General features: G+C 49.4%; 1 protein-coding gene and 1 pseudogene across 3 annotated transcripts; one reads left to right on the top strand and one right to left on the bottom strand.

The window, feature by feature from the left end:
* Nucleotides 1-4,397: 4,397 nt before the first annotated feature.
* Nucleotides 4,398-6,397, bottom strand: LOC144376613 (eukaryotic translation initiation factor 4B pseudogene; annotated as a pseudogene).
* On the top strand, nt 6,013-16,741 carry LOC144376989 (galectin-12-like). 3 transcript variants are annotated; one of them, XM_078045786.1, is made up of 9 exons: nt 7,257-7,466; nt 9,075-9,163; nt 9,288-9,501; nt 10,330-10,449; nt 10,969-11,007; nt 12,372-12,398; nt 12,971-13,060; nt 15,867-16,016; nt 16,490-16,741. In XM_078045786.1, exons 1-9 carry the CDS (start codon nt 7,398-7,400, stop codon nt 16,634-16,636), a joined length of 945 nt encoding a protein of 314 aa, XP_077901912.1. In that variant the 5' UTR covers nt 7,257-7,397; the 3' UTR covers nt 16,637-16,741. The 3 variants fall into 3 exon arrangements, 2 of the variants coding, with proteins under 2 accessions (XP_077901911.1, XP_077901912.1); XM_078045785.1 differs by lacking the exons at nt 9,075-9,163; nt 12,372-12,398; nt 12,971-13,060; nt 15,867-16,016; nt 16,490-16,741 and having other exon boundaries at nt 6,013-7,466; nt 10,969-11,920; XR_013437447.1 differs by lacking the exons at nt 9,075-9,163; nt 12,372-12,398; nt 12,971-13,060; nt 15,867-16,016; nt 16,490-16,741 and having other exon boundaries at nt 7,198-7,326; nt 10,212-11,103.
* The last annotated feature ends 5,536 nt before the right edge of the window (nt 16,742-22,277 follow it).

Here is a 22,277-nt window from a genome sequence, read left to right as displayed (position 1 = left end):
ATTGCTGTTGGAAGGCTGCCTTCTTTGTTCACAATACTATAAAAAGATTGCTTGTATACAATAAAGGACTTTTTTTCTGCTGCTGCTTTGCTTGCTCTGCTTCTTCTTTCTTTCTCATGCTGACCTGCGAGTGAATTACTGCAACAATAAATATATAATGTAATATGTAATATATACAAAATCTCATGGAATGCATGTGGTTATTCAAATTGCTTGTGGGTACACCGTCCTGCTTAAGAATTTGAACACATCTGCTATGCATGCTGCATCTAAGCCTTCCTCCTTTACGCTACCTCCCTGCTCCTTGAATCCTGAGTTTTGGGTCTATGGCGTCCTTATTTGGATTTGGTTTTGGTTCATTGGTTTGGTTGGTTTTTTGAGACAGAGTCTCGCTATGATGACCCGGCTGGCCTCAAACTCATGGGCTCCAACTATCCTCCTGCCTCAGCCTCTGGAGTATCTGGGACTAGGGGACTACCATTGCATTAGTCCTGATGCTCCTGGGTTTGCCCTTTCTCTTTTAAGTTTCTAAATCCCTTCTTTGCATCCCTAATGCATTGTTTTGTTTCACATATTTGAAACTTTATAAAAACTAGGGTATGGTGTGGTATTTGTGACCTTCCAAAATTCATAGCCTGAAATCTCAGCCCCTAAGGAGACGGTCTTAGTAGGTGAGGATTTGGGGAAGAAATTAGGTCTTGAAAGCAGACCCCTCATGAAGAGGATGTAAGGAGGATTAGTATACTTACAAAGGAGGCCCCTAGAGAGTATCCCCTTCCATCATGTGAGAAAGCAGAAGTGGCTATCTGTGAATCAGGAGCTGGGTCCACACCAGTCACTGAATCAGCTGTAGAGGTCTCAGGCTTCTCAGCCTCCTGTGAGAAATAAATCTCTTGTTCATAATATTTTTTAACAACACACCAAAATGGACAAAGAGAATGGTATCATGCCATGTGTTCTCTTCTGCAACTTTCTTCTTTCTATGATATATGTGTATTGTAGTATACAACTGTAATTCTTTAATTCATTTTCTTTTCTTTCTTTCTTTCTTTCTTTCTTTCTTTCTTTCTTTCTTTCTTTCTTTCTTTCTTTCTTTTTAAACTAGGGATTGAACCCAGGGTGTTGTACCACTCAGCAACATCTCCAGTCCTTTTTGGAGACAGGGTCTCACTAAGTTGCTGGAATTTGTGATCCTCCTGCACCACTATGCCTGGCTCTGTAAATCATTTTCACTGTTATAAAAATAGTCCCTTATGTGTTTATACCGTTTTTTATCAATCCAGTGACAAAGCCACTGAGTTGACTAGTTAGCTAGTTGTTTGACTTTCCAATTTGGAGTTGGAAAAAAATTGAAAAGATCTCACACTGTGCCCTGGTGTATGCAAGCAAGAGATTCCATGGGACTTAATATGTACGAGGGTATGCAAATAATCAGCCTCATCAATTTCACTTCCACCAACATATTAGAATTCTTTTTTAATTACATCTTCATCAATACTTAGTTCTACAACAATTCTTAATTTTTCCACGAGAGTCTACTTAGAATATTATTTTACTAAAGTTTTAATGTGCATTTTTCTGGTCACTAAAACAGTTAAGACATACACACACACAAATATATATATACATATCGGCCACTTAGATTTCTTCTTTTTAATAAAAAAAAGTTAATTAATGATAACACTATAGGGAACATTAATAGGAAATGGTTGAATAAATTCTAGTAGATCCAGGCAATGGACTTCAATGCAGTCATTTTAAAAATGTGCTTTTGAAGCACATTTGTCTATCTGGCATGTTTCTTTTGATATCGTATTAAGAGAAAACCTACTGTACAGAATTAGAAAATACTTGGAAATTATCTTCTTATTGATTTTCAGGTGTTCTTTGTATATTCTTGATATTCATCTTTAGTCAATTATAATTGTTTAGATATACAGTCAGCCCTCCATCTCTGCAGGTTCTGCATACGCGAATTCAGTCAAGCAAAGATTGAAAAAAATTTTAATTATGTGCTGAGGGTACAGCTCAGTGGTAGAGCATTTGCCTACCATGCACAAGGTCCAGGTTGGATCCCCCACATTGCAAAAATCAACAAATTGTGTCTATATTGAACATTTATAGACTTTATTTCCTGCCATTATTTTCCAAACAATACAACAAGCATCTCCATTTCATCTGCACCTTGATCTTGGACTTCCAGCCCCCAACTTTTAGAAAATGGAATTCTGTTGCTTAATCCACCCAAACAGTGTTATTTTGTTACGGGAGTCCTACACATGAATGCCTCTTTATTTCTCAGCACACAGAAGTGAATCTGGGTGGAGGAAAGGGTGCCACTGACCACAAGTCACAAGATCTGCGTTGCTGGGGCTAGGACCAGGATCCAGGTCTGATTTTCATGCAGGGTTCCATGTCCTTGCTCAACAACTGTCTCTCCACCTTTGGTTTTTCCTCCCAGTGTATGTAGATACTTTTCCTGAACACACCCATGATCAATTTCCCCACAGAAGCACCTTCTGCTGCTACCCAGCTCCACCTACAGCAGGATGGGAATAAACTCCTGGGCTCAGTCCCCAAAGCCCTGTCAGTTGCACCCTAAGCCAGAGCTTGGCAGACATTCGTGTGCTCCAGAATCGCCTGGAGGGCATGCTAACATGTACATTCCCTCCTCTTCACAGGGGCTGGGGGAGACTCCCAAATTTTGCATTTGCAACAACTTTCTGAGTGCTGTGAATGCTGCCAAGGAGCACGGGCTCCAGGACCCTCGTGAACTCTCACTTCCAGCCCAGGAACTGCGACTCTTGCCCCATGCACTTGACCCTTTGCCCAGCTGGTCCTGCCACAAGTTCTCCACTGCCAAGTCAGACACTGTGGTCAGATCCAGGGACCTCCCAACTCAGGCCAGAGTTGTGTTTGTTTGTGTGTGGAATGATGGGTTTCAATGTGGTATATTCACATACGTAAAAACAGTTTGATGCGTTTCACTCCCTAGTGCCCTCCCACCCTCCCACTCTCCCTCCCCTGCTCTCCTCCTTTATCCTACTGGTCACCCTTCTATTTTCTTTTTCTTTTTTTTTCTTTCCATTATTATTTTTCTCTCATAGGAAGATTAAAAAAAAAAACTCCAAAAAGCAAAATAACCACACATTGGTCTAGGTCACATTATAAATCCAAGCACTGGTGTGGAATTTCAGTGGAGAGAAGAAAACTTGTAAAAACCCCCAAAGTCATAAGAAACTCTTCTAATTTAACTGTCTCTGTTTACCCAACCTTATTCACCACCCAAGACCGTGGATTCTAGACTAGTCTGATCTGTAAGAGGGGTCAAAGCAGCCGGAGCAGGCATGGATGGAGGGAAAGAAATGAGAACCAAAAGACATCAAGGAGCTGATTTGTTTGAGAAAAGCAGTGATTCCTCGGGTCACAGCTTCCAGTGGCTGAGATGTAAAATGCCTAAGAGAGCAGATCCGTGAATTAAATGGACTGCTTTTGGGGAGGTGAAAGTAGTATGAAGAACATGAGATGACAAGAGTCTGAATTTTTTTTTAAAGCTTTAAGGTTTCAACAGAATGTGGGTGTATTTGAGCTTTTTAAAAGGATAGCGGTTTTAGAAAGGGCAAAACCAGGACGCACAAAAGACTGGGAATTCCCATAACCCTTAATAAGTGCTTCCTGCTCCAGGAAATAAAGTGTCCACTGGAGGTCACACCAACTACCCAGGGCAAACTAATCCATCACCTCCCAAAAGCTTTTCAAACCACGAGTTCCCCATTTAGTTTGGTCCCCAAGCAGTCGTCTTCTTTAGTGGCCTGTAGACTCACTCCCAACTACCCTCCTGGGGGGTAAAAAATAAAGGAATTCCCCCTAGGCTGGCCCCAGTAACTCAGCATTAAAGTAAGAAGAAGGGCTGGCAGCCTCCCGGAGACTAAAACAATTTGAGGCTAAATCTACCTTTCCAAGGATGGAAAATTTATTCAGATAATGTTTGAGAATTCAAATATGCCACAATAGAATAGGAATTAAAAGGTCGAAATCCCACTCTTCCTTACACCTCTACCTCCCCTACTGCCCAAGCCATCCAGACATTTTACCACTGTCATTACCATTTCTTCTAAATGGAGGCCCCTAGGCACTAATCACACAGGCAAGTGCATGGTATTGTAAGAACCCACCACAACTTTTCCATTAAAAAGCTGTAGTCTCTGTCTCTCTGGCTACATTGGCGGTTCTCCGGTAACTTCAATACTTTAAAGGCTGCAGCAGCATGCAAAAGAATTTCATTTCATTTTTTTTAAAAAAAAAAGTTAAGAAAGGTCTCCAGGAGATGGTGAGTTTTATTTGTCTTGTGTGGATAGAGGGTGGAGAGGCTAGGAGAAAGCACAGGATGCAGAGGTCTACTCAGTGTAGTCTTCTCCCCCATTTTCATCTTCACCATCCACAGAGAGAGCGGCATACTTGCTTGCAGAACTGAACTTAGAGGCTGGATTTTCCTCAGGTTTCTTTGGCTCAGGTGCAGATCTGGAGTCTTGATCCTTTTTGCCCTCTTTCCTATCTGACTCCTTCCAGTGATCCTTGTTCCCTCCATCTCCTGGACCACGGCTGGAGTTCCCAGTTTGGCCTTTTGGGACATTCATTCCATCTATTTTATTATCATCTTTCCTTGTGGGTCCTTCCTCAGATGGCTGAGCTGGAGCTACTTTCCCCCCACCACTTGTGGGGGATTGCTGCTCTGTGTCTGAGCTCTGAGATGGAGCAGGAGGGTTAGAACTTCGCTTCACCCACGCATTCTCCTTTGGTGGAGGGGCTCGCATTACCTTTAGAGGCTGATCAGGTTTGGGAGGCTTAGAAGTTGGAGAGTGCCGGTCTTCCTCCTTTCATTTTCTAGAGGCTTCTCTCTCTCCTTCGTGCATTTCTGCCAGGTGTGGCTGAGGTTCCAGTCTGTGATGACTTCCTGTCCTTGACCGGTCCGGTTCCCGAGTTTCTTCACTTGGCCAGCTTGGGGGTCTCTCCCTAGGCCGCCGTTCTAGTTTTGGCTCATCCAACCGGCGCTGCAATTTCTCCTGCTCCTTCTGTAGCCGTTCTTCTACTCCTCTTTCTCTAGCAGCTGTGTCAACAGGTATTGCCTCTCCAAAGATGGAAGCTGCTCGACTGGACTGGGAGGTGCTAGCAGGGGAATCATCTTCCTTAGGAGTACTCCGAGGCTTTAGATTCAGTTTGGGTCTTTGGCGGGGACCTCTATCATCACGCCTATAATCATCCGGAGAGTAATCATCTCTGGAGCTCCATGACCGTTCGTCTCATCTGTCATTTCGGTCTTCATAATGGTCCCCACCTCCTCTGTAGTCATCCCTTTGGTACCCACTACCAAATGCTCTTCTGCCACTGCCTCTCCTGTAATCATAGCCTCTATCATAATCTCTGCTGCCTCGGACATCATAGCGATCCCGGCCCCCATATCCATCCATATCCCGTCGTGGGCCATCACGATATCCATCTTGATATCCATCTTGATATCCATCCTGATATCGGTCGGAATCATATCGATCTCGATACTTGTCTCCAAAGCTGTCATCACCTCTTCTAGGTCGTCAAAGCTGTCTGTGGCAGGTCGGGCTCTCCAGTCTGTGTCTGTTTTGTCAGAATCCCAATTTCTATCTCGGCCAAAAGAAGGATCATCCCTGTCTTTATCCTGTGTTTGATCAGCAACATCCCCTCGAATTCTCCTGTTACCTAGAGACTCTTCATTGAGACTCAGGGCACTGAGCAGGGAATCCAGGTCCTCACACTCAGCATAGCCAAAACCTTTCAAGCTCTCTGGATTGCTGGGTTCCGTGGTAAACGCATGCACTGATATTTAATCCTCTAAAAAATTCCTTAATGGAGTCTTCTGTCACATCGTAGGGCAGGTTCCCTAGAAAAGCAGTGTAGGGTGGTGATTTGGGAAGACGGCTCCAGTCAATATTGGGTTCCCCAGCAGCCGGTGGAGCAGTGGGAAGGATGGACCGGTCAGTGGGAGGTGCCCTGTACACATCATCATCATGACTGTGCCAAGTGGATGAAACATCTCCTTCCAGGTCGTCTCTTTCATCAGCCCAGCTGACTGGTTTGGGGACATAGGTGCTTCCTCCATCAGTCCCTCCATACTCAGCCAGAAAGTCTGTAGGGAGATAGTCTTCCCCTTCTTATTCTTCTTTATTGTGAGGCGCCGTGTTGGGAGAGGGAGGGAGAAGGCAAAGCCACCCTTCTATTTTCATGGCCTCCCTTTCCTCAGGTCCCTGGTTTTTTCCTGTAGCTTCCACATGTGAGGGAAAATATGGGTAATGTAATAATATGGATACTTCTTTCTTTGGGTCTGGCTTATTTTGCTCAAGATCACTGTCTCCGGGTCATTCATTTCTTGCAAGTGAGATGATTTTGTTGTCCTTTGTGGCTGAATAAAATGCTGTTTAAAGGGCAAGTCTTGCTAAAGGTTGAAGAGGACTGAAGGGCCCTCCTAAAACAAAGAGGTCTGGGCCAATCTGAGACACAGGGATGCTGTGAGACACTGCAGGGGTCACCCTGTTTGTATTCAGGCGAACAAGGGGAAGCCCAGAGAGGTGAAGAGACTTGCCCAAGGGCACACAGTGCATTAGGTCAGAGGCTGAGCAAGAATCCAGGTCTTCCAGGGTCTGCCACCTGCTCTCCCTGCAGTTTGCTGCCTTGCTTGAGATAAGGGGTGCCTGCCTCCCTCCCCTTTTCTCACTTCCTTTTTTTTTCTTTTGACCTCAGCTGCTCCTTGGCATTTCAGCTGTTGCTGAAATGGAGTCACGGGGGACCATAAAACTTGGATAAAGGAGAGTGGAGAAAGGGCAGGGAAATGAGGGAAAGAGATGAGACCTTTGGTGGCCAGGGGAGGAAGAAGGAAGTCGCCCCAGGCTGTCCAGGAAGCTGGGGGCGGGGCTGCTGCGGGAACCTGCACACGTGTCCCAGCCCTTGCTCTGACCCAGTGAGGACTCAGGTGAGCCCCGAAAACACAAATCCTCCCAGTCCCAAAGAGGCCAGCCTCTGGCTTCCCTCCATGTGATCATGTGCCTCAGACCCAGGGCCCCAGTTCCTTGTTCATGGTGGCTTAGTGCCAGCGTCCCACCCCTACAAAGGGGCCAAGAACTGCAGTTCAGCCAGAGCTGCAGGCTTTGTCCTGCTTCACCAGGGCCAGGCGGGTGTGGCCCTGCAGGTGGCCCGCTGCCCCACAGATGGGCTCCAGGTGGCATTAGGCCCGTGCAGAGCGCAGGTGAGACTAACAGCTGGAGGAGCTCCAGGACACTGAGGACCTGGCAGGGGAAGGTGAGCCCATCCAGGGAGCAGGGCTCCTGGAATCAGGATCCTCAGCCCCAAAAGGAGTGGCCCCGCCCCTCATGTCACCTGGGGGAAACCTGGACCCCATTCCTGACTGCTTCATCCTGCAGCCGCCAGTCTTCCACCCGGTGAGCAGCTGCCTTCACCTGGGACTTCCTGGGTCTCAGGGGTCCTCCCTTTCTCCTGGGTGGACTCCTCCTGCGTTGGGGGGGGGTGCAGAGGACCTCAGTCTTGGGCCCAGCTTCCCCAGGACCTGCCCAGGGTTCTGGAAGGCTCTCTTGAGTTTAGCACAGTGGCTGAGCAGCTAACTGAATGTGAGTGACTGCTGGACATTTTAACTAGGTGAAGCCTGGGAGCCGAGGCTGCGCCCTACTGGGCTGGGAGGCCAGCAGGAATGGGGAGTGGGTGGGATCTTTGAAGGGGACCCTGATTAGTAGGAAGGGTAGCCTCATCTCCAGCCTGGAAGGGACAGTTCCAGGGGAACCTCCCAGAGATGGGGGTGGGGGGTCCTCTCCTCTCCTCCTGTTCATGAGAACTTGAAGCCAGGCAATGCTTAGAGAAGGCTGCCCCCCACCCCCCAGGGGACACCCCCACTAGCAAGCACTAATTATCCTTTTCCCTTAATTGGCCCTCTCCTTCCCAGGGCAGCTCAGTTAATTACACACCCTGCCTGGGCCAGGGAAGTGGAAACCACTGAACTTGAAGCCCTGCTAAGCTGTGGGTGGCCATGGGCATGCTGACTGGAGGGGGCCCTGGGCTCCTCCCAGCAGCTAAATAATGGGCTGAGGCAGCCTCACAGGGCCCCAGGGCTACTTGCTTCCCAGGCTGGAGCCTGTCACCAGGAGGCAGCGCTGGGGACTCAGCTCTTTCTGGCTGGTTTGGGCTTCTGTGCACTGCTGGGAGTTGGCAGCAGTGCATGAAGGCACCCCGGGATGCTGCCCTGTTCTGCTATTCACACTCCTTCTGCCAACAGCTCTGCAGAGACCTCACTGTGCTGGGCTGGGCCTGAGCCCAACAAAGGGAAAGAGCAGGCTTCAGCTCTGGAGGGGCTTGTGGCCTTCCAGGGAAAGCAGCCAGCCAGACCCGCTGCACCAGGGCCCAAGGGCCAAGGCAGCCCTGTGGGCAAAGTGCCCTGGGAGGACAGGGGAGGGAAGGAATAACTCAGGCACCAAGCGGATGATGCTGGGAGAAGGCGTCAGGGTGGAGGGAGGGCGGAAGAATAGCCAGGAGAGGCAGGGGGTTGGGAGAGTGTGGGGGGTGGGAGGAAGGCCAGGAGAAAGGGACCAGGAGGGCAGCAGGGCCACTGTTAGGTCCCCTTCAGGGCTCCACCTAAGGGTCAGCTCTCAGCTCCAACTTGCCATTCTTTCTGCCTCCAGGCCCCACTCTGGCCATTAAACTGTCCCAAGAAACTTCAGTACCAGGCTCTGGGCACCAGGTGGCACTGAGTGAATGACGAGCCTCACTGGGGACACAGCAGCCTGTTGTGTCCTAAGAGCTGGGGACAGCTAGCTGGCTGCAAGGGAATTGAAGGGGCGTCCCCAGTGTGATGTGGCTTAGACTTGTCCATGACAGGCAGTCGGCGGAGGGTTTCAGAGGGAAGGGCTTTTTCCTGTAAGGACAGGTTCTGTTTGGGGTAGGGAAGTGGAGTTGTCCTGTTTTTCCCTCCCCACACACTGGACATGGGGTCCCTCGGGCCTTTCTCCAACCTGCAAGCATGGGTCTCTTCCCTCGTGCAGGTGATTCCGTATGTCACAACCATTTTTGGTGGCCTGCACGCAGGAAAGATGGTCATGCTGCAGGGAGTGGTCCCTCCACGTGCCCACAGGTAAGGGGGGACCAGGGGAGCTGGAGCCCAGCTTCAGCAGCGTCGAGCTGGGGGCTCCTGTCTGCCTTTGGGATCTCTGTGGTCTCTGAGCAGACAGCACTTTGAGAGCCGCCCCTCCCCTCAGGTTTCAGGTGGACTTCCAGTGTGGCTGCAGCCTGCACCCCCAGCTGGACATCGCTATCCACTTCAACCCTCGCTTCCACACCACCAAGCCCCATGTCATCTGCAACACCCTGCACAGTGGACGCTGGCAAAGGGAGGCCCGCTGGCCTGGCGTGGCCCTGCAGAGAGGGGCCAGCTTCCTCATCCTCTTTCTCTTTGGGAATGAGGAGGTGAAGGTGAATGGAAGGGACAGGCGTCGAGGGGTCCTGAGCTCATTTCCTTGCACCCATCCTTCCCTCAGCCAGTTCCCCCTGTCACCGTGGTGGGTGACATTGTGGGGAGAGGACCAAGGAGCTGCCACACCTGGTTCCAGGCTCCCTGCACCCACAGGCTGCTGGACATCCATGGAGCCTGGGTCTGGAGAGGCCCCCTCTGCCACATCAAAGCCAGCTGACTCCTAGGCCTCTCCTTCAAGGGGAGGGGCAGGGGGTGCTGGGGCTGAACCCAGGGCCCGTGCGTGCTGAGCGGGCGCTCTGCCCTGGGCTACACCCTGCCCCTCTAAGCCCACTGATGTCTTCCCTCACGGAATCCACCCCCACCCCGTGAGGGGGCACTTTGTCCATCCCCATCTTACAGCAGCTGCACAGGACAGGGAGAGGGGCCTTGTCCACTGGCCTCTGAGAGGACGCCTGCCAGAAAGATGAGAGGGTCTTCAGACAGCTTAGGTGGCAAGGGCCAGAGGGACTGAGGATAGGACAGCACCGGCCTCTTCAGCCTCGGTGTCCTCCCTGTCAATGGGGACAGCAATGATGCTCTGGGCCTGCCGAGAGGAGAGGGGCTTCCTCGGGGACAGGGACGGGCACTGACGGGGCCAGCTCTGCCATCTACCAGCTCTGTGACCTTGGAAGCTCTCTTAAACTCATCTGTAAGTGTCCTTCCGCTGCAGAGCTGGTGTGAGGCCACAGAGGGAGTCTCCAGGTAGAGGAGCCTGCAGAGCTTGGGACACAGTGAAGAGCCCAGCCAAGCTCAGCCGCTGCTGAGCCTGGCGCTGTCTGCCTCTCCAGGTGAGTGTAAACGGATGGCACTTTCTCCACTACCGCTACCGGCTCCCACTGTCTCGGGTGGACACCCTGGGCATATTTGGTGACATCTTGGTGAAGGCCGTTGGGTTCCTGAATATTAGTGTAAGTTCCCTTGGGGCCAAGGCCCGGGGTCTTGGTCTCTGCCTTCCTCTGACTCCTGGGCAGACCTGGGACCCCCTCACTTACCCCAGAGCAGCAGACAGAGGAGGCCTGTAGGTCAGAAATTGCCCAGGGGTCCTATGTGAGGGAGGTGCAGGGGAAGGTGTCAGTAGAAAGGGAGGCCAGGAGTGGTGGCAGGAGTCCGTGCTGGCTGTGGGGTCTGGTTTACACTAGGAGCTAAGGACAGAAGGAGAGAACCGGCATGTGGGGCCCAAACTGGCTGAGCTCGCCTGCTCTGTCATTCCCTCCCGACGGATTTATTAAAAATGCAGATCTTCGGGACCTGTCACCAGAGAGTCTCGTTGAGTTAGCCTTTGGTGGCCTAGAGTTGGTAGGTGCAACACACCAGATTCGGGGGCCACTGAGGAGCTGTGTGGGAAGCAGGGCAGGGCGGGTGGGGGCCAGGTGAGTGGCTCCTGGGCTTGTGGTGGTCTGAAGAGTGTTTCCTCTCTTTCTGGACAGCCATTTGTGGAGGGCAGCAGAGAGTATCCCACTGGATACGTGAGTCTCTGGGGGCAAGGTTGGCCTTGTGGTTGGACAAGACTCATGGGGTCAGCCTCCTCCTCCCCCTGCACGACCTGCAGCCACACTGAGGCCCAGCTGGCCCCCTCCTGCTATGGTTGTCATGGATAGGACTGACTCCTGTCAGCCCCCAGCCTGGATGTGGCTCTCCCAACCCTTCTCCAGGGCCAGCCTAGGGAGGGTGGGGTGTTAAGGTCTGTAGACAAGTCAAATTAACACGTCGTATTTTGCCAGAGAAATGTTAGAGTTCGTAAACTCCTGAGGGCCATTACCAAGTAGGAATGACGCATCGAAATTTCCTTGCCAAGCGTACCCCATGCTGCTTAGAGGACATTCAATGGGACACTGCATGCATGCTTTAATAAGGTGACCTTGCTCAAGGACCAAGGCGGATCCGGGTTTAGAGCTGATCAGGTTTGAGGAAGTAACCGGCTCCTTGAGTTTAAGGCGTTGCCAGTTTAAGATAATGGGTTTTAGGGAAGTTGGAAGTTGAAGATTATTGCTGGGATTAGGGTGTTCCTGCTGCTTGTTCCCGTTGAGTTCTCGTGAGATTAAAATGGGATTTGGAGAGAGCCTCGTGGAGTAGGTGAATTGTGCGGGAGACAGCAGAACGCGATTTACCCCTGGACCTGTGTGGAGGCGGTGTGAGAGCGGGAATAAAGAATTGCTGTTTGAACCTACAAAGCTGTGTGGTGCCTCCTGATTCTGGTGCCAAGCCGAGACATTGACCTTGGCAGTAAACAAGTCTGGATGGTGCCTGGCAAAATGTCAGAGGGAGTGGTTTGAGAAGTAACAAAAGCGAGCCATTAAGTGTGGAGACTCCTTATTGGTTGACTGATGTATCTAGTTTATGCTAATTAGATAAGCTGTGCAAAATGTATAAATAGCTCTGTTGTCCTACAATAAATGGCTCCTATTCCTGCTGTATCAAAGTACACAAGTTATTCGTCACACCCCCCCCCCCCTGTTATTCTGCTGCAGCCGGACTGCGGCAGTGGGGGATGGGCAGCTGGCAGGAGGGGCCAGGATCCATAATTCGCACTGGGAGATGACTTTTGCTTGGAGCTTTCCATCCTCAGAGTGACCCTGAGAGGGGGCTGGGTTGGCCTTGTGTGACAGAAGTTGGTCAAGGTGTGGGAGACTGACCCACTGGCCAGTCCTCCCCATTTCCCCAGAGCTGGTGGGCCTCCTGACGCAGGAGGATCCCACTGGGGCTCCCGTCGCTCACCTGCTGCTGTGAGAGACACAACCCCAAAGCCTCCCCAGTGTGGAAGGGTAATGGCAAGAGGGTCCCTCCCAGCCCATGACCAAGCGCTTCCTTGTGCCCCTTTCTTTCCTGACAGCCCTTCCTGCTGCAGAGTCCCAGGCTGGTGAGTGAAGCTCCTTCCTTGTGTCCCCTGGAGGTGTGGCCTCTTCTGGGCTCCCTCAGGCCTGGGAAGGCACCTGGGTAGGAGGCCAAGGAGCTCCCTGTGGTGGGAAATGCCCTTGGTCTCAGGACTTCCCTTCCTTTCTGGGAACCTGCAGGGTGTGGGTGGGCCAGGCAGCTGCAGGTGAAACTCCACCTTCATTTGACCTTTTCTCCATTTATTCTGCAAAAAGATATTTGATGTCCTCTGTGCCAGGCCAGTGCCAGGCTCTTCGACAGAGGGACAAGCTGGTCCTAGCCCTCCATGCAGCCACTGCAGCTCAGGACACAGCCATGGGAGAAGCACATGGTGCTCAGACACTGGAGCACTGAGCTCAGCCTGGGGGCAGGGGAGGCTCTCAGAAGGCCAGCAGCAGGGGTTTAGTAATGAAGAGAGCTGCACTTCCTGCTGCAAGCCCAGGGCAGAAACTCACCTGACCCCGTGCGCTTCCTTGGCCCCTGATAGTAGCCCTCGCAGCTCTTCCTAGAGGCAGGAGACCCTCCCAGAGCTTCACAGCCATCCCCTTGTTCCTTCAGCAGGTGCCCTGCTCACATGCTCTTCCTCAGGGCCTCTGGCCAGGGCAGGTCATCATAGTTCGGGGACTGGTCTTGCAAGAGCCAAAGGACTAAGTATCCAATCAAGCATCACCTCTTTTAACCTCCCAGCACTGCCATGTCACCCCTTCTTACAGATGGGAAGGCAGAGGAGCAGCAGGTAAGGTGCCCAAGGTCACAGAGCTTAGGAAGGTCAGGCTGGGACCAGCAGCCCCACTTACAGTAACATCTTCCCTCCTGGTGCCTCTGGTCAAGCCACCAGCCCTGCATCTGGATCCCAGGGAAGACACAGACAGAGACCCAGAGAGAGGAGGTGGCCTCCCAGAGTGACACATGCTTGGTTTAGGAAAGAGCCAGAACACCCCAGAGAGGAGGGCTAGCTAGTACTTGGAAGCCAGGACTGGGAGCGACACCATTATTTGCGCTTCCTTGCTTGTCCTCCAGGGGGCGCTCAAGTCCTGACAGTCTGCTCAAATCTAAATAGACAAGGGCCTGCCTGCCTACCTGGAAGAAAGGCATTGGATGTTATGGCTTTGGGAAACCAGACTGCCGGCACACTTACTACCTGTGCAAACTTAGGGCAGTGACTTTTCCTCTCCATGCCTCAGTTTTCTAATTATTTAACTTTTTTTTTTAATTTTAGTTGGACATAATACATTTATTTTATTTATTTATTTTTATGTGGTGCTCAGGATCGAACTCAGGGCCTTGCTCGTGCTAGGCAAGTGCTCTACCGCTGAGCCACAACCCAAGACCCAGTTTCCTTATTTTTAAAGGAGGTAATGATTTTTACACTGACTTCAGATTGGTTCTTTTTAAAAAATAAGGTTTTTTTCTTAGTTGTTGATCGATCTTTACTTTATTTATTTATACATGGTACTGAGAATCAAACCTACTGCCTCACACATACCAGGCAAGTGTGCTACCACTAACCCATAGTCCCAGCCCTCAATTTGGTTCTTAAAATAGTACCTGACCCGCGGTAAGTGCTCCACAGTGTGGGAAGCAGAGGAGGGGATTGGGGGCAGCATCCTCCCCACTCTCGGCTTCATTTTCACTTATTTTTAACTCACTGACGGTGCTACACCCTGCCCTGAGTGCTCCTGGTCACACGTGAGAAGCTGGCATGAAGCACATCGTGGGTAGCAGGGCCTTGCAGAGCCTGGAGTGAGTCTTGTAAACTGTGTGTGCTTGGGAATGTCACTGCACCTCTGAGTTTCCTTATCAGATAAAGGAGAATGTTAATGTCCAGGTGATGGGAAATGATCAGGTGCTCCAACATCAGGACCACACCTCCCTCCTCAGACCTTGGAGGCATGTGGCCCGGTTCATATCCTGTCTCCAGATCATGTTGTTGTTATTAGTGTCACAGCAAATAACCTGAATGCCATTTCCCAAGGACTGTGAATGCACATGTTCTCAGAGGTCAGACTGGCCACATGAGTAGGGAGGACCAGAGTGGGAAGGGTGTGAAGTGGGATGAATATTTCCACGGGCCCAGTCACGCCAGATCCTCTGGTGAGTTCTAAAGAGAAGTTGAAAACCCTCTTTTACATAAAAGCTATTTTTCAATATGGAGTGAACTTGAAATTGGAGAGTACTGTGCCCCACAGAACCTTCCTCCAGGCCCTCCAGCTGCGCCCCTGGGCATCCTTCAGCACCTGGCCTCCAGGCTCCTTCCCAACACTAAGCCCTTGCCTTCTCCTCTCCAAAGCTGGAAACACCTGCAGCCCTTTCCTGGTGGGCATCCATGGAAGACCCAGAGGCCCTCCCCAGGAGACTTCTAGGACTGCCCCCCACCCCCTGCATCCCGTCTCTTGCCCTCAACTGCTTCTGCTGGGACCCAGCCCTCAGCAGCTGCAGGGCTGGTGTTTCAAAGAGGCTCCCTTCAGAAGTCATGGAACAGAGTCTGGGGTGCTATTGAGAGGAAGATGTCAGGCACAGAAAGACCAGCCCCCCAAAATCTGGAGTCATGAGTCCTGGTCCACGTCCCAGTCTGAGGCTGCACCGTTGTCCTAGTAAAGCAGCCAGTCCCCTGGCTTGCTGTCCTCCACTGCATGGGCTCCTAGACCCCTCAGCTCAGGCCGCCTGTGAGGATTAAGGCCAAGGCAAACCCTGGCTCCCTAAGACCCCTACTGTGCTCCAGGGACTTGCTAGTCTTCAGGTACATTACCTTCTGGGTTCCTGCTTGTTCTGTGTGTGTGTGTGTGTGTGTGTGTGTGTGTGTGTGTGTGTGTGTGTCCTTCAGAGGTAAATTTTGTATTATGTAATGATAGTTTCAAATGAAAGGTATCATTTCAGTACTGACTGTGTGCCAGGCACTGTTCTAAGTAACACTTTACATGTATTAACTCATTTAATTCTAACAACAACCCCAGAAAACAGACACAGCACTGTTACCACCCCTAAATTTCCGTAATCCAGCACAGAGCCATTAAGTGACATGCTCTTCTTGATCACAGGACTAGAAGCAGCAGGGTTAGGGTGGAACTGCCCCAGCCTGGCTCTAACCACTAGGCAGCTTGCACATATTGAAGACAACACTTGGCACAGAATTAAACACACGGTAAAGGTCAGCTACTACTGTTATCATCATGATCCCCCATTTTCAGGAGAAGGAATTGAGGCTTAGGCCAGGTAACAACACCCCTGACCTCCAGTCAGTAGACAGCAACCCGGGGATTCAAACTCAGGTCTAAGCCTCCTGTTCTCTCCACTCCTCTAAGCTGTGGTGGGCCCCAGGATCCAGCCCTGAGCCTGTGGGAGGAGCCCAGCCCTGGACTCTGAAGCCTCTTCCCACAGCCCTGCTGCTCCCTCAGGGTGTGCCGTGGCTGGGGGCAATGGAGGCCAATCCCCTTCTCTGGCCTGTCCCTGCAGGTTCACTCTGAGCCTGAGGGATGAGGCCACCCGCACTCCCGTGATGCTCAGGGCGTCCTTCACAGACAGAACTCTGGCCTGGGTCTCCCGCTGGGGATACAAGAAGCTCATCTCAGCCCCCTTCCTTTTTCACCCCCAGCGATTCTTCGAGGTGGGTCTGATCCAAGCAGCCACATCCCTCCAGGAGGGAGAGCACAGCTGAAATCCCAAAGTGGCCGGGGACTGGGGCATGTCCTGGCAGGTAGACGTCATGGGGCCAGGAAGCCAGGCCGGCCCAGCAGAGGGTACATCTAGGCACTGGCCCTCAGCCCTCCACGCTGATGCCGAGGTCCCTGTGCCCAGAAACTCTGGCATGATGAGTGCAGGTGGGGCCCAGCGTCCTTTTGTTCAAAAGCTCCCCTGATGATTCCCACAGGCGGCCAGAGTGGAAAGCCGCTTCCTGAAGCCAGCCCAGTTGTAGAAGGTCACCTGGGCCCAGGGTCAGTGAAGAGCTCTGTGGAAGGCCACAGTGCACTGGTGACAATCTAGGACTTCCTCTAGGGAAGAGGGTCTTGATGGGCAGCACGGCAGGCAGGAAGGGAGGGTCTGCCTGGAGTCCCACACCCACTCGGGCCTCCTCACCAGGTGCTGCTCCTGTGCCAGGAGGGAGGGCTGAAGCTGGCACTCAATGGACAGCCGCTGGGGTCCACCAGCCTGGACCAGCAGACCCTGGAGAGGCTGCGGGAGCTCCGCATCAGTGGAAGCATCCAACTCTACTGTGTCCACTACTAAGGAGGATTCCTAGGGGACCCTGGCCAGAGAGAGGACAGCCTGTCCACTCCCAGGGCCTGTGGTGGGGCCCCACTCTGCTGCCTTCATTAAACTGTCCTCCTGTCACCATCGTGTCAGGCCTGGTTCACTTCCGGGTCACAAGCCTAACTCTGCAGAGGAGCTGGGGGCCCACAGCAGAGGAGGCACTGAGTGTAAAGGTGGCCCCAGCTCTGCTCCTACACCAGGGGCCCGGATGGGGCTCCATCTTCCTTCAGGGCCTAGAGTCCACTCAGGCGGACAGGTTCTGTGGCAGAACACGAGGACTAAAACACACACTTTAAAGAATCAGACATTGTTTTCGCTCTTATCTAGAGGTTCTGGGGAAGTGGCCCCTCCTCCCCTGGAAGTTCCAGGCCTTGTCTTCGACATCACTCTGCCATGCCCAGGGCACAGGCATTGGCCTGTGGTTGGAGCTCTGCTGCTGCCCTGTCTAGGTTTCAGCCACTGCGAAGCCAAGGAGAGACAAGACGCCCTGATTTCATAAGCTCAGGATGGACGCACACCATCCACTCTCCCACTGCATGGGCTCACAGAGCCTCTGTCCATAGTGACAGGCAGCACAGCTGCTCATGATTTTTGGCCAAAGTAAGTCACAGGGCCACACTTCAGAGAAGCACACTAACAACCAGCCCAGAAAGGGAGAGAACCCCATGTCTGCCAGTCAGCCACAAGGTCCATAGCTCCTGAGTACAGTCACGTGCCGCAGGAGCACATGTCAGCCACCTGGGTGCACAATCCACGGAGGTCCCACGAGATTGTCTCCCAGGCTGTGCACGTTGTGCTGGACCATCTGGGTTTGTGGGAGGACACTCTGTGGTGTTCCCACGAAGTCAGAATTGCAAACAAGGCATTTCTTGGAGCTTGTCCTCATCATTAAGTAACACGTGACTGTATTTTGCAGATTAAATAGAACAGGGAAAAAAAGGAGGGATATAGAGAATTTGAGTCATATTATCAAACAGCTGAGGTGAATAAGAACTTTTAAGACTTGGTACCCTCCACACAGAGAGCAATGCTCTCAATATCCTTCCCTGTCTCCACTTTCCAAGGCTGACCAGGAAAAATCTTAGTACATTCCCCAGAGCAGAGATTCCATAGCAAATATGCTCTGATTATAGTCCAGTAAAACTTGAAATCAATGAGAAAGATAACTGACAAGTGGCCACCGAGAAACTGAGGCACAGGTTTCTGGATAAGGTCCAGGTCAAAGAGGAGAAGATAAAGGGGTGGAAGAGCCAGGGGCAGGCAGATCCCCAGGCCCAAGAAAAGCAGGGAGCAGGCAGCTCAGCCCCGCCCAGCCTGCTGAGCTGGGGACAGAGCCCGTCCTGGGTCCTCATCCCCTTAAAGTAAGCCTTACAACACCATAGGCCTTCCAGATGATCTCAGCTGTTTTTGACCTTTTAATTCTCCACAAAAATGTTTGGAGTAAACTTGTCAATTTCCACTAAGTTTTTCTTTGTTTGGTTTGGTTTTTCTTTTAGGTTAGAATTGAATTGATTGTGTGGACTTTGGGGACAAGGGGACTCTGCATCTCTACATTGGTTCCTTTCAATCACAAACACAGTGTCTCTCTCAACGTATTGAGCTCATATTTTATATCTTTCAATTAGGTTGAATAAGTAGGTGAATAAGTACTTTTAAGACTTGGTATCCTACACACAGAGAGCAATGCTCTCAATATCCTGCCCTGTCTCCACAATGGCACAATAGTCACTATATTTATGCTCAGGCCCTTTATAGTTTTTTATTTGTACATTACAGTTATTCATAATCTCGGGGCTCACTCTGACAGGATCATAGAAACACAGAACACAGTTTGCTCTGCTCCACCCCCAGGGCTTCCCCTTTCCCTCCTCCCCTCCCTTCCCCTGTTCCCTTTCCTCCACTCAACTTCCTTCTATATAATTATAGATTTTTTTTCTTTTTAAAATTTGTACTTCGTTGACACTGATACAAAAATGTACCTGATTTATGCATAATTGTCTTATTTCTAGTAAAGTTGCTGGATTCTTTTAGTACTTCAAAAAGACAACCATAACACTTGCAAAAAAAATTGATTTGTGATTTCTTCCTTTTAATCATATGTCACACACCCACAGTCTCCCCCTCCCTCCCCCTTCCTCCTCCTCTCCTAAATGTACTACATTGGCCAGAACTCCCCGACCAATGTTGAATAGAAGGCCTGTTAGCCAGTTTCCTTGATCTGTTCCTGACTTTAGGGAAATATTACTAATATTTCACCATTTAATATGGTGATCATGATAAGTTGGGGATAGAAACAAGTTTTAGGGCAAAATTTTTTGGCTTTTTCTTAGTTCACTAGCAGATTTTTTTCCCCATTTTTTTAAAAAATCAAGAATGAGTGTCAAGTTTTAATGGATATCTCCAGCATTTATTGATATGATCATGTGTGGTTCTTCTTCCTTAATCTGTTAATGAGATGAATCATGGTAAGAGGATCAAAGACCTAGAGGGAAGACCAGAAGCTTCGTGACTGCTAGAGGAAAACACAGGAGAAACGCTCCAGCATACAGGTGCCGGCCAGCACTTCCTGAATAGGACTCCTCTAGGTCCGGAAATAACACCATCAAGCATCACCGGATGCATCAAATTAAACAGCTTCTGTACAACAGAAAGATAGGGGTGGGATGGGAGCAGGACTCTGCCAACTGCTCCTCTCATCAAGGATTGCTATCCAGAGAATATAATGAACCCCAAAGACTCAAAAAAGAAAAAAATGATACTAACCCATTCAATACACAGGCAGATGAAGTGAACAGACATTTCCATAAAGAAATCCAAAAGGCCAACAATTCCATGAAAAAAAGTCCACCAATTGTAGCCACCAGGGCAACGCAAAGGAAGACCACACTGGGATTCCATCCGGCCCCAGTGGGAACGGCAATCATCATCAAGAACTCAAACAGTAATAACTGCTGGTGAGGATGTGGGGAAAAAGGAATCCTTACACACTGTCAGTGCACCTGCTGGAGAATATTTGGGTTGTTTTCCTTTGGGGGCAATTATGGGTAGATCTGCTGTCAGCATTTGTGGATGACTTTATGTGAAGAAGTTTTCAGTTGTCTATAGTAGACACCTAGTTAGGGTACGTGGGCTTTCTTGTCCAGCGAGGAGGTCCACGGAACAGGGTAGAGGAGAGTGTGGCTGCAGAGTCACTATTCAAGACCTCTGGAGACCAAGCAGGAAGCAGGTCTGATTTTACTGTGTAGTTACCATGTGTATATACTCGGGCAGTAGCTAAGCAGATTTCAGGCACCACCAATGCAATTTATGGCCAACTGTCCTTGCAGCGACCAATCGAGGAGCGGGCTGTGGAGCAAGCACAGGGACTACAACACATGGCCTCAGGCCCAGGGCTGTGCCTATGGGGTAAGCGGTCTGCCACTCACACGCCTAGCAAGAAGGGATTGGTTTGCCACTCAGACACCCTTAATGTATGCCATGTATGCAGTACTCCATGCACTTGTCCCCACCTTAGGGAATTGCTGGTCATGTGGTAAACATACATTTAACTTTATAGTTTAAAAAAAAAACCTACCAAGCTATTGTCCAGAGTTGTTCCAGTGTGACTGTCTGATTGTGCATTCCCATCAACAATGTCTGCCATTTCTGTTTGTTCCACATCCTCTACTGCACCTGATATTGCCAATATTTTTTATCTTAGCCATTGAGTATGTCTATAAGGGTATCTCACTGCAGTTTAAACTTGTATTTCCCTATGGTTAAAGATGTTGAGCATCTTTTCATGTGTTAATCTGCCATCCATTATTCTCTGAGGAGAATTCAATTCTTTCCTCATATTTTAAAAATGAATTGCTCAAAGATCTAAAGAAACATTCTTCAAAAGAAGACATGCAAATGATTGGCAATATATTAAAGAATGTTCAACATCCCTAGCAATCACGAAGTTACAAACCAAAACTATGCTGAGATTTCATCTCACCCCAGGTAGAAGGGCAGTCATCAAGAATTCAAATAATGATAATTGAGGATGTTGGCGGGGGGCAGGGCGGGCAGGAAGGCACATTAACGTGTTGTTGATGGGACTGCAAATTCTGCAACCACTCTGGAAAGCAATATGGAGATTCCTCAAAAGACTAGGAATGGTACCACCATACGACCCAGCCATCCCACTCCTTGGTGTTTATTCTGAAGAACTTAAAACAGTAAACACAGTGATACATTCACACCAATGTTTACAGCAGCACAACCCATGATAAACAAGTTACAGAACAACCGAGATGCCCTTCAATAGATGAATGGATAAAGAAAATGTGGTTTATATTTATACAATGGAGCTCTATTCAGCCATGAAGAAGAATGAAATCATGTCATTTGCTGGTGAAGGGATGGAACTGGAGAACATCATGCTGAATGAAATAGGCCAGACTCAGAAAGTCAACGTTCGAATGTCTTTCCTCATCTGCAGGAACTAAAGAGAAAAAAGGGATGAAAAAAGGGGGCTCTTATGAACACAGTAGAGTAGAAGCAAGGGACACAGGAAGTGCGGGGAGGGGAGGGAAAGACAAAGAACTGGGGAATGAAATCTACCAAATTATACTAGGTGCATGTGTGATCATACCATAATGAATTCTAATGTTTACATAATTATAATGAAGCAATTAAAGTGAATAAATAAGTAAACTAACGGAAGACCAGGAGAGCAGAGGAAAGAGATCATGGGGAGGGGGGAGGGGGGAGGGGGAGGGTTTAGTGCTGGGGGCTGAACTGGAGAAACGATGTTATATGCATTTGTGGAAATGTCAAAATGTCAGTATGTATAGTGCAGTTAAATATGAAATAAAATAATTGAATTGTTTATTTTCTTGGGATTGACTTTCATGAGATCTGAATATATGATATTTAAAAGTCTTTTTTCAAATATGTGATTTGTAAAAAGTTTCTCTCCATCTTGGATTATCTTTTCGTTCTCTGGTGTCTTTCTGATCTATCCACTCATCTATGCACCCGTCTCCTTGATAGGACCACTGTCTCGACTCCTCTAGCTTCGGGATAACTTAACGTTGGGTCATGTAATCTTCCATCTTTTTATTCTTATTTTTCAAAATTATTTTAACTTCTTGCTGCTTTGCCTTTCCATACACACTTTAAATCATCTTGTCCAGAACTATAAATCATTCTGTGGGGTTTTGTTTGGCATCTCACTGGCTCTGTGAACCAACCTAACAAGAACTGACCTTCCTGTGACGGGTCTTCAGATCCAGGAGGTGACGTGTCTCTTCCTTTACTTAGGTTTTTGCTTTCTTTCAATCAGAATTTTGAATTTTCATTATACATGTGTTGTTGGATTTACAGCTAAGTATTTAATTTTTCAGCTGTTTGCAATTAGCTGAAGGTTTTTGTTGATGACCTTTAATAAGTTGAGGAGGTGAACTTCTAGTTCTAATTGCTGAGATTTGTTTTAGTGCATTAGGTGACACCCCACCAATTGTGTTTTAATAGAAAAACAATAGTTTATTATCATTTAATTATTTTATGTAGTCATTAGTCCATTATAACTATATATACAGTAGGGTTCATTGTGACATATTCATATACGTACATGACATAATTCCCCAGC

This window comes from Ictidomys tridecemlineatus, chromosome 4 (assembly GCF_052094955.1).
Source record: "Ictidomys tridecemlineatus isolate mIctTri1 chromosome 4, mIctTri1.hap1, whole genome shotgun sequence".
Taxonomy (NCBI): Eukaryota; Metazoa; Chordata; class Mammalia; order Rodentia; family Sciuridae; genus Ictidomys; species Ictidomys tridecemlineatus.
Note: the sequence above shows the minus strand (reverse complement) of the source record. Positions and strands in the feature narration are given on the sequence as shown.